The sequence below is a fragment of the Copadichromis virginalis genome, linkage group LG12 (assembly GCF_057382275.1).
Source record: "Copadichromis virginalis isolate Kocher_CV1m ecotype Utaka linkage group LG12, C_Virginalis_male_GT1.1, whole genome shotgun sequence".
NCBI lineage: Eukaryota > Metazoa > Chordata > Actinopteri > Cichliformes > Cichlidae > Copadichromis > Copadichromis virginalis.
The window spans coordinates 30,431,783-30,444,657 of NC_140629.1; the positions used below are offsets into that span (position 1 = coordinate 30,431,783).

Consider the following 12,875-nt stretch of genomic DNA (forward strand, 5'->3'; position numbering starts at 1 on the left):
CAGTGCTGACAGCTAAATCTGCTTTCAGAGATGAACACTAATTTTCTAATTTATCTATTAAGGCTTATAATAATAACTTTTTTATAATAACAGAATAATCTAATACTCATCAGCAGGCGCAGAGAGCTATTCACTCACCTAACACACCCCCTGACACAGAAAAATGCAAACTAACTGTTACAGGCAGCACATTTGGGAATTACGTTATATTTAGCTTCTCCTGGAAAAAGAGTAAATCTAAAGTGGGACTTCTGCAACAGCTCAACACTGCTGCTGTCAAAGCCCGCGAAGGAGACAGGAATGTCAGGGTTCTTGAGGGACTGCATATATGGAAAGCAGAGTGCTGACTACCACAAGAATGATGTGCAAACCCTGAAAACTCCTTCTATTCTGGACATAACACCAGCCTGCCACTTGATTGAAGAAGAAAAAAAAACAAGTATTGGCAGGTGACATCCTGACATCTATTCTGGCACAAACACTGGGACTGGAAAAAGTCCTTCCTCTATTGGAAAACTAATACCTGGATAGTACTATCTATCTGTTTCAAGAACATGATGTCCTTCAGATTCGAATCACAAAGGACTAAAAAGGAGAAAGATTGCAAGAACACATGTGAGCGAAGGGAGATAAGCATGCACCCTCTGCTGTTGTACCTAATTTTTTATGCCTTCTTTTCCACTGATCCATGTCTTATAACCACATACCTGTTGTAGGAACTATGCCATCGGTGCTCTCACTACAGAGGCGTGAGAGCAAGCTGGTCTTTCCAGCACCTGTCAGGCCAATGCACACCACATCATACTCTGGTCTCGGCGGTGGGGGTCCTTTACAGCACAGTGCCCGAAAACACTAAAACAAAGCATACAAAGCAATGAATGCATTGGAAGACAATTCTACGCGACGGGGGGGGGGGGGGGGGGGGGGGGGGATATAGGGAAGTGGAGGGAGGACCGCTATAATTCTGCATTTGCAATCAAGACAATTCTTAGGATAAATTCTTGCCTCCATAACTCTGCATGACAACTCTCACAGGCATTTCTGTCTTCATACGGCAAAACAAAAATTCACACCTCGTGAAAAAACAGGCTGAGTATAGGATACACGTGCAGCTGATGTACAAGGAGCAAAAAGTATACAAATGATTGAGCAGAAAGCTTAATAAAAAAAAAAAGAATGCACCATGACAAAGAATGATACTACCATGATTTCTACATGTACGAACGATCTAATTTAATCATGCCACATAGAGAAAATGTCATTGACAAACTATATTCAATCAGGGGGTTAGATGCATGCATCCAAGTGCTGGTCCAACACGTTTTTGTCTGCATGTAAACCTTGTCTGATTGGGCCCTTATGGCAGCCAGAGGCAGACCTGTCACTCCATGAATCACGGCCTGGGACTGAGGGCCTGCTGTGAGACATTAAGGGGCAAATGCAGTGTGAACCGTGAATGAGAACTTTAAACTTGTGTGGGGAGATCAGTATCCAAAACTAAAAAGAGATCTCTTTTATTAGCAAGACAGGAACCAGTCTGGACATGGCAGGACAGACACACGCACGCACGCACGCACGCACACACACACACACACACACAGTCTCCTACCCATCTACGATATCACATTTCAAGTACAAGAACATCAACACAAGATTTCCTACTGCTCATGTCAAAGGACGACCCTCCTCAACACACTGTTGCTGCGCTCAGAGACTTTAACAAGAAGTAAAAACATGTGCAAGTCTACATGAACTGCTGCACATCTGTGTGCACGCTGTCCAGGTGTGCCATCAGAAAAAGAATACCTCGGTGGGCAGAAGCAGTTAAACTAATGAGAGGATAAACAAATATTCATCATCAGTTTTCAAGTAGGTCTGTATGTTTGTATACTCCGGCTTTAAGTCGTTGTAAAATACTTTTTATCTCAAGTTAAAAGAATCAAATGAACATCCAATAAAAGAGCAATTTTACAAGATGCATCCATTGCCACTTTTAAATTGGAGGAGAACAAAACAAAGTGCTTCAGCCTCAGTTCATCTACAGAGCCCAAGACATCAATGACTACCGGGGTCAGTTTTCAGAGTCATGCCAAAACAGGACTGCCGTTTGATGGAGATGTGGGGAATCTGCTTCAGCAGAACCAGACGTCGGCTGAGCAACCCGAGCCCCCCCGACTCCTTGGTGAACCCACCAGTCTGCTCAAACAGGAAACATTCTCCTTTTCCAGAAAAACTGTAAGATCAGAAACACACGCGTGTCAGATGGAAGAGCACATGTACAAACTTGGTTTGATTGGGTTATTTTCTTCTCTTCTCTGAAGCCACATGTACAGGTTTCTGTACAAGGTGAAAACTACCCCAGCTGTCAGCCAAGAGGACTGACAGCTGATGTTTAAAAAGAAGGGTTGAGGTAAGTGAAGATGGAAGAACTCAACCAGGTACAAATAGATATTGAGTTGAATAACTTGAGTGTTCCGAGCCCTATGAAATAATTGCTAAACCAGGAGTAAACATTGTTTTTAAAAAGGCATTGAATCAGGGTGCTGCCCCATTGCGGGAGCAGAATGAGAGGACTACTCCCACCAGAGAGTTGTGATTTCACAACAGTTACTAAAGGAGCATCCAGGCCCTGACCCTGGGGTCCCCATGTACACAGTGGCCCCTGTGAGAGAGAGATGGCAGCTCCCACCTCTGGCCCTCTTTGACAGGTCAAGATTGACGAGGAGAGCTTGCTCAAAAGGCTCACAGGAGAAAAATAAATATATCGGTAGGCCTTTGCCTACTTCGAGACATGCCCCTCCCCGTCAACCACATACTCAATGTGTCACTGAGACCAAGAGCACAATCACAGAGATTGTCCAATGATGAGTATTTCCATAAATCTCCAAGCTATTTATACACACAGCTGAAATTGAGTTTTTAGTTGTATTTGACCCATACAGTAACCTGTACTTTGATATAGGAAAACATCTACGGAAACTCATGAAAAATAAAACCTATGAGGCCACTTGTCAATCCTGCCAAAAGACTCTGGGAATGACAAGCATTTTATATAGACTCTATTGATTAGTTGCCTCTTATAGAATTGGACATGTTCTAGTTGTGCTTTCCTGAAAGACCTGCCTAGACATTACCTCACTGTTGTTGTGAAAGTTGATTAGCTAGGCTTTATGTAAATGAGAATCATATCACAGAAGATGTAGCCAGGCTGCATTTTCTCCTCAAGAGAAAGATGCATGACAGGAAAAAATGGAAAAAGAAACACCACGCTCCCCAGGCCTCCAATTTTAAAAAGATGCCAAGACTTTTAATGGGTGACACAATTAGGCCTCCTGGCAGCAGAGCATAGCTCAAGTAGACACTGAGCTTATTAGCATTTAGCCTCATCTAAATAATGGGGGGGTTCCCATATCAAGAGTTTAAAAGGACAATGATGTATGAAAACTGCTGCAGTTCTTTTTCCTCCCAATGTTTTACTTCACATAATGCTCAAAGCCACACCACATGGTATAGCGAGAACTCCAACAATGTCTCCACAGACCCTCCTGACCTCAAGTTTGTTCATTTGCATATGGTTAACACATGATATATACATGGATTTAGGGACTGAAAAAGATCAAGGCAAAGGGTCCCACTGACTAAAGGATTCAGATAGACTTAAAAGAAAAAAAAAGGAAAAAAAAGGAAAAACAACTAATAAATGAAAACATTTTTGTCAGTGACACATAAACTATCATGGTGTAAATTCACCTGACGTGGTTGGATGGAAAAAGAGCCAGGCTCTTTTTAGAAAATGACTTTGTATTTTTAGAGGTAATAAATGTGGGATAGAGGGAAGCCGCTATACCCACAGAAGACTAGTTCACGTTTCACTCTCGTACTCTCTTGCTACTGTCGAGACACCACAGGACCGGAAAATAGGCAGTGGCACGACAGCATGTTCCAAATTGAGGCTCCCAACAAGCTTTCAGTTTGTATGGACAAGCTTTGATCTTGTTGAAGTTATTAAATTTAACTTTTGTGTTGTCAAAGGAGACACAGAGAACATAGAAATCAAATATGCCAGCTTGGAAACGCTGATTTCATACCTATTCTGTTCAACCGGATCTTTGGAAACGGTAACATAACAAGTACGGTTTCTGCATATTGCTAAAACATCTCAACAGGTGTGCAGCGTCAACTAATTCTGCTACAGAAATACTCATGACAGCTACATAAATACTAGGGGTGGGGGGGAAAAAAATCGATACTGTGTAGTATCGTGATATTTTGTTTGCTAATAATGTATCGATACAGGGACAGCAGAAATCGATATTTTGTTACAAAAAAAGTTTTTGTAACAAAACTCTGACTTCAGAGCATGTTGATCAGCTCCTTTTTCTGAGCAAGAATCCTGACATTCCTTCACTGTCCAAATGTGTTTAACTTTTTTTTGGGCAGTAATAAACATGACAGTTTACTTATTTTAATTTAAGACATGTTTTATTTTAATTAAGTTTAAAACTTTTTTATTTAATGTAAAATTATATTTTGTTTTAATTTACTTTCAAATTCTTCAGTTGCTGAATGGGCTGCATAGTTTTCATCAATTGCATAGTTCAGAATAGCTATAATTGTACCAGATGGTTGCATTCAGTTAAGTTGGACTAGACTGTAATACAAACCGTTCAGTTTGTCAACAATAAAACTGACTGAAATGAGAGAAAGACTGAGTGCGAGACTTTGATATTAGATAAAATGAATATTGATAAAGTTTACCTTTATGTACAGAATCTGAATATCGCAAAATATTTTTTTAAAAATTGCAATAATATCGTATCGTGCGTTAAGTATTGTGATAATATCGTATTGTGGGATGTATGGTGATTCCCACCTCTAATAAATACTACCCAGTAATGGTTACCAATCTTTCTGGATCCTTACGATCTTTAAGTCTTAATATTTTTTATCAGGATGGTTGGCTAACATTACCCAAACTTAACTAAAACTGACAAATGTTTTTCCAGAAAAGTTCAGATACAATATTATTCTGCAGAAATACAGTAAGAGATGAAACTTCAACTTCAGCAACTGAGTAACTGTAAATGTTTATCCAGTGTTTAGTGTTTTTGGAAAAATAATAATAATAATAAAAACAGTTTGGGGAGACAAAAGAACGAAAATTCTGTAAACCTTTGGAAATAAGGTGATAAAATAAGAAATAAGATTGATTTATAGGGAGTAAGTGCCAGATGACTGAGTCAACTGCCCTCACCACATTATACATTTTGCAAAAAAAAAAAAAAGTGTCTGAAAAAAGCAGCAAATTATACATGAAGAAAATCTGTCAAGCTGATGCATAAGTGCCCTTTTTAGCCCCTGTCCTGCCCATTAAGCATGTAAAACACCATGTTGAAAGGTAGATTACTCATCAGTGAGTAAGTCGGAACTATTTGCACTCATCACAGTCATGGTGCTAATGAGTATAATAATGCCCGCTTAAAAACTGCTGTATCACATTTAGCCTTTGGTATTCCAGAACACACAGACATACCAAGAAGTAACTGCAGCCTCCCCCTTGGCTGCAAACACATAAGCTGCACGTACTGACTTCCGGTACAACAGAAGGGACAGGATAGAAGAGAGGAGGAGGAGGGAAAAAAAACAAACAGAAAGGACACCCAAGACACTGGCCTCAGTAGTCATGCCCACTGCAGACAGACAGACAAAGAGTACGGGCAAGCAGTTTTTTTTTCTTTTTTCTTTCCTCCAGACTAAGTGTCGGGACAACACTTGTGTGCAGGGCTCACTCCTGACCTTTGGAAATGACAGTCCTTTATATGGGTGTCCCCATGGAGGAGCAGTGCTAACAGCTATGTGTGTAATAACACACCAACTACAGTCATAACACAGGCCTGCAGTGGAGAGGAGAGGCAGGCTGTGAGGTATGAAGGTAGTGTAGGGCGAAGCAGGGAGGTGGAGAGGGTGTGCAGGCAAAATGGGAGTGGTGGTGGGTGGATGGCTGCATTCATTCATCCTCATTCATCTTCTCCCCCCTTCAGTTGTTGTTATTTGCCACTTTGAAGCTGGATGGGGGGTGAACAGTGGGACACAGTGTGGTTCAGTACAGTGAGGGTAGGGGGGGTGTGGGGCGCACTGCATGCCATTCTCGTTAAGGGGCGAGATAGACGTGCTAGACACACAAGGCTACTCAATGGACTCTTCCCATGCTAGGTTACTGCAGACTGTTGTTACTCCAAAATCACAGATTGCTTCAGGCCCAGGTCTGCACCACCACACACCAAACCATGCTCCACCCTTTATTTTGCTTCGTAACATAGCATATATTTCTGACCATTAATTGGGCATGCTTAAGTGTTACTGGCATTTTTCTAACCACACATGCCTCTCATAGCAGTGGATTTTCTTCCACTGGTGCAGACAAGATGCTACCAGTATTATGCCTATGAGCACAAGCACGAACGACTGTTTTCTTATACCTTAATTACAAGTAAAAACAAATGCCATGTGGATTTGGCAGTGAGAACTCTGATATGCTTTCAACTGTAGCTACAGGTGATGAAATACAAGATTTACTGCACTTCAAAAATGATGGCCAGTTAAGGACACTAAACAGGTGCCATTCATTATCCCGCATCAGAAATAGATCCCTGAACAAACACACACACACACACACACACACACACACTGAAAGAGTACACTGGAACATTTGGGGGATACGCATCGCTCCCGTTCCATGTGCCTCGACAATACACATCCAGTTGTGTGGAATGTTTTTGATGCAGGGCATGCTGAATATGTCTACTGTTGACTTCAACAGCTTAAAACAAAATATCGCAGAAGGCTGCTGAACTGAAATGACAGACATACAGCAATAAGAAGATGACCCTGTCTGCGCCAGCTCAACATCCCGTCTGGTGAAGTAGACCGTGTCTTACTTAAGTCGACAAAACAACCCACAACCCATTATGCCTGCTTGTCTCTGTGTTTACGGGGAGGTCTTGTTTTAAAGGCTGATTTGCTTGTCACCGTTTTGCAGGCACATCATCCCTTTATTCGAAAGCAACAACCACTCTTTTTCTCACTTTCTCCGTCTCTCTCCCCTATCACCCCCGCTACCCAATTCATTCATCCCACTTCTGTCTGTCTGGCCCTCGTTTCAGAGCTCAAACACTATTGCCCTGACGCTAAGATGTCTGGACAAGGAGACAAGCTAGAACACACACACACACACACACACACACACACACACACACACAGAAAGAGTGAAGTTAGAGCGCCCCCCAGCTTTTTGCTGGAACATACCACATCTTTTACACTGCAAAGGAAAGGGCAAAGCTTTGCTCCAACTCATTTAATGTAACTTAAGTAACAAGAAATGGCTCTAAAAACCTTCATGTATCAAATTTCCACCAATTCTGAGAATCACGTTCATGGCAGCAAACACAGAAAGAGAAAAACAAATTGGTGCTGCCTGCCACTATCGAACAGAAGCGAAATCCCTTCATTAATTTGGCTAAACAAGTTAACGTGACAGACTCTTTGGAACCTTGAATCCAGTTTTAAAACAACCAAGATATGTCTAGACTATAAATCTCAACTTCGAAAAACAAACTGAAGCATCTACTTGCTTCCCCCCCCACTTCACTTCCCCTTTTCAGTAAGCAGCTCCAATGTTAGCCTTCTCCTATCTGGCCTGACATGGTAGCTTGTGACCCTGCCTGGATGAGGAGAAGGCCAGATCAAAGGCAGAGGAGCAGCCTTGGAAAAACACTTGGGCTGAGAATGGACGGGATATCTGTCAGGAAGCCTTTCCCACTGGGCTCACTAGTGCTAGAGCCCAGGGATCAGGTTACCACCCAAAAACACCGACATGAAAGAGGGGGAGACGCTAATCCGCATACATGGGGCTCTCTGTCTGTCCTCCAGTTGCACTCCACCACCAATAATGTATCCCTTCGTCCCCTCTGCTCCTTACCCTCTAAAATCTCCACAGCTCAGTATCTCTGAGTCACCGCCAAACCACACCAATTTAACTTACCCATACACCCCCCCGGGCTTCTCTACACCACCACTTCTCCCTGCTTCAACACCCCGAAAACACTCAAGCTTCATCACAGAGGATTAACAGGAAACCCTGACACACCCTTTTGTTGAGGAGACAGAGGGGGGCTTGGGTGGTTTGCCACCCCGAGAGGGTCTTTTTTATCCACTGGGGTTCCTGATCCAGTTAGAGAAGGAGACGTGAGGACTTCATGTCTCAGCATTCTTACTAACATCAATGACATGCACACACAAGAACTTCCACAACTCCAAGCTGTATAGACGAGGCCTGCTGGTGGCTATCAGTTTTCCAGTAGCAATGAGCAGGGACTAAGAAAAGAAGGATGCAGTGAGAAAAGAGGCTGGGGCAGGGAGGGAGCATTTGTAGGAGTGTGTGGGATAAAGGGAGTGTTCAAAATGAGGATGGCATATATGTGTATGTGTATGTGTGTGGCAGGGAGTGGGGGGTGGGTGTCAGTGCTGTAAATCTTGATGTCACTGACAGGAAGACTGTTGCAGGACCATTACCATAAATCTGACAAACGCTAAGTTGATGGGAGGCTGTATCTGTCTGGTCAGGGACCAGTCTAGACGGTCCTATTGAGGGGTCCTACAGCGTAGCCCTGTTTGTTTCCAGCACCATCTGGATGTGGCAGTAAGTACCCGCTGCTGTGGTTCACATATGCAAACAAACACAAAGTATACAATGTGCACCATTCCCATAGCCATTGCAAAGGCCCTGATCTTTGTATCTCAAACAATAACCACAATTTATTTGTGTAGTGTACTGACAGAAACTCTAGAACAACAGGTTACACACAGTATCAAAGTAATATCAAAGTTCTGTGGTCAACTTTCTTGTATAATTATTGCATTAAAATGTTACTGTGAACTTCTGTGGATGATAAATTGGTAGCTAACTATTCAATGGGCTCCTAAAGGACTTTTGTTAGATTAAAGCAAATCTACACCACATACACTAAACCGTTAAGGTTGTGAACACGAGAACTCCACAGTGGTGGATGTTTGCACTGAAAGCTGGGTATACGCCGCAGGCTGCACGGTCCTGAACAGTTTTGCTTGTTGGCAGGATGTATTCACTCAAGGAAGCAGCCGCTGTGTGGAAGTGGTGCTGCCATGAGGTGGGTGGCATGTGTCACATAAAACCCGAATGAATGTCCAGCAGAACACTGCATGGCAACAAAATGAGTACTCTTAGTCACTTCACCTGTCAGTGGTTTTAATGTTGTAGCTGAGTGGTCTACACTCTAATAACTGTGTTGAGGAAGATGTGACTCAGTGATTCATACAGATTACCTCATAGACACGCTATGATTAACAAGGTATGTTCTCAAGTTTAACCCCCCCCCATAAAAACACCATCTCCCAAGAGATGGAAACACAAAAGCATGATAGTTCTGCAGTGCTGAATGCTTTTCAAGCATCCATAACATTTGCAAGAGTCACTGTGACACAGCTCTTACAGATGCTTTTTGTAGCCTGCGTTTCCTGCCTAAAATCTTATGTTCATTTTCTACAAACGAAGCTTGAAAAACAAGCTCTTGTTTAGTTTATCAAAGATTTTCTATTGAGGCACCGAACTACTTTAAAAAAAAAAAAGAAAAGAAAGAAAAACAAAAACATCTCCTCTCTCTCCCTCTCTGAGTCTCTCTCAACAAACTGGGCAAGAGTTCACCTGAGGAGAATCTGGGACTGATCAGCACTGCACGGGTTCCACACTTTGACCCAGGCGTGGGTCACAGTGTAGCCTGAGGTGAACACTCTACAGTTTAATACTTACACTTTGTTTTTGATGAATACAGACGTGTCCCCTCATTAACAAAGTTCCTAATCTTCATGCCTTCATGCTTGAAAGGAATGTAACGAGTAGCATAACAAATGACTTTTAATGTACTCCATTACTTTTTAAAAAGGTGTTCTGCGTAATATATTTAATAATAACTTTGAGTAATGACTAAAAAAAAAAATAAATTAAAAAAAAAAAAAAAAAATATATATATATATATATATATATATATATATATCACAACAAAGAGAGGAAATACCTCAACAAACATGCACAAACATTTGACCCACAGCAAGCAATTCATTTACATGAATATAATTTCTTTATTGCTGCTTAGAAATGGTGGCGACTCTCAAAATGGAGCCAACGAGACTTGATGAGGAATCAAAGTCAAGTCCAAGTGATATTGATAATGGAATCTGAATCACTAAATTCGTATCAAAACCCGGGTTACGATTGTCTGAAAGATCTGATGATCTGTAAGATCTTGGTAGGAATAATATAATCCAAACAGCGTGTCCCTCTAGACCCCCAGCCCCCTTCCCAGCCGACACATTTATCTGTCTGGAGCCTACCTTGGAGCTTCTGTGTTTCATGACATCTACTGGAAAATTACATTAGGTTGAGAATAAGAGGGACAGCATTAAGGGGCCCACCCACGGGACTGTTTTCATGTTCTTCTCTTTTTGTTCAAGAAAGCATAAGGGTGAGGTGGTGGCAAGCCAGTTGCATTCACAGTGGACACCTTTACTCCATGGGACATCCAGAGGGTAGATAAGGAGGCCACAGAAATGAGGGGGTTGAAGGGGTTCCACTGGGCGCCATTACGGTAAATAAATCTCCTAAATTGGGGAGAGCGATTAGCTTGGCTGCATTAGCATACTGCGGCGGCAAAAACTTTGGTATCCTGGGCACAGCGTAGGGCAAAAAGATGTTTTTCTGCACCCATATAGAGGATCAAAGCTTAAGGGGCCCCCTTTTGAAGGCCCTGAAACTAGTGTGCATGAACCAAGGGGGGTGGGGGGCGCCCCATCTCACAGACATAAAAAGGATGGGTGGATGGGAAGGGCACTCCTCTCACTTTCATCAGTTAAAGCTCATTTTCATACAACATTTATGTATCGATGACAATCGATTGTTGATTAAAGCAAAATTAGGGCCCCCATTCTCCCTGAAAAACGTGTGGGAACGTTTCAAGTTTGTCGTTAAATGTGAAAGACTTTTCCTCATTAGTCATTTCATGGCTCCAGTTTGACAAAAAAAAAAAAAAAAAAAAACAACAACTAAAAGCCATCAGAACAAGACGATTTTTATATAGACTGTATGTAACACAACAATAATCATAACATATCTATAATATTGTTTCACTGAACTAGTCCTCACATCATAAGATACAAACAAGGCCCAGCCACGGGGATGATATTAACAGCCTGACCCTGTTGATAACAAAGTGTGTGGATTAGTGTTTGGGAGATCTACCAAAGATGGTAAATGGAGGTGTTGTAACCCACAAAACAGAAAAGACATTACTTATTATGAATATAGTTGTGGCTAATGATGTAATCTAAACTCAGTATGCAATCCAAAGCTTTCTGAAACCCGTTATCAAATCTTCTTAAAGTCAAATTGCAAGAAACTGAATTTACAAATAACTAAAACTCATGATTCTATCTACTCTTCTGGCTATATTAATCAATACTGACATTTCTTATTTAGTTTAATTCTTGTTTACAACCTACAGCCCAAACTTGAGTGGATCGGCAGATGATGCGAAATGTTGACATGATTAAGAAGTTTAAAATAGGAAGCTGATCAATGGAACTTTAAGCTGTGGTAATTCCTTCTTGTTAAACTCCACTGTAGGACGTGCAGTGATGTGCCCTTTCACTCGCAAACAATCTTTGCCAGAGTTCATTCGGGGACTTGGACAGAGAGTTTCAGTAAAGTTATTACAAAATTTGTGATTTGTAAGACACAACTCTCTGTACTCTGTTGAACAGGAACAGAATCCAAATGGGAAGTGCTATCGGATCACAACCCTAGGTGTGGCACTAGCAGTGATGCCAAAGAGAAAACAGACATATTTTCACTGAGATAAGGATCATGAATGATGAGTACTGCAACAAATGAGGACACTAACATCATTACATTTATGTGGAAACTTAACATCTGTGAAAACCATACTTCATGCTGTCACAGATCTGGAAGACCTCTTTCATATCTTGCATCCAGATTGAGTGTGTGTGCTTGACAGAGCTTACAACTCACACATGTCAACAGAACAGGTCTTAAAAGCAGTGACAAACTGAGAAGTTCGCAGTTTCCATTTATCCAAGTAAGTGTTGCCCAACAACAAAAACTTTTGCACATGGCAATATAGTGAAAGGCAGAAAGCAAGTACAATCCCTTTGATTCTGTCTGGGTTTGGTTAAGACATCTTGTTGAACTACACATTACAGCCAAAATTCTGACACGACACATATGCATACACAATATACTATACAATTACATGCATCTCTGACCACCTCAAAGTAGGTACAAGCTGACCACAAAATCCCATTCGGTCTTATACACAATGAAAAATGGCCTGGCTTTCTTGGGTTCCTTTTTCCTTGCATAACCTCAAGATAAAGCATCATTAGGAAAAAATAGGACATTTTATATACTGCAAATACTATAAGAAAAAACTGCAGTAGTGTACAATGTCATTTCTGATGTAAAATGTCAATGCACCTGTGATTCCCTTCTACATCCTTCCTATTAATAGAAGCAACAAAGCTCATGCTAATTGATTTTGTCTATGGTTTTAGAAGTGAGAGAGCCAAGCTTTCATTCTATACAACTCTTCTCTCTTACTTCACCACCGCTGAGGTGTGTTTAACTGGCACAGCTCACACAAGAAGTGGTATTTATAGGAAAAAATTAACTATTTAAGATGCTGGTGTTATTTATTTATTCTTTGTTTTCAAAGGGTTTTTTTATAGGTTTTTATGAAGAGAAGTTGTGAATCATCCACTTTACAAGG

General features: G+C 41.4%; 1 protein-coding gene across 6 annotated transcripts in view; it reads right to left on the reverse strand.

Annotated features, from left to right (window-relative positions):
• LOC146697313 (ADP-ribosylation factor-like protein 15) overlaps positions 1–12,875 on the reverse strand; it is a 102,622-nt gene that overhangs the window by 63,267 nt on the left and 26,480 nt on the right. For all 6 annotated transcript variants that reach the window (XR_014923386.1, XM_085476005.1, XM_085476003.1 and 3 more), the window contains one exon: positions 708–852. Coding sequence is in view for 5 of the 6 variants with exons in the window: in XM_085476005.1 (XP_085332131.1) it covers positions 708–852 (145 nt within the window). In the remaining variant the exon portion in view is untranslated. The remainder of the gene's footprint in view (positions 1–707; positions 853–12,875) is intronic.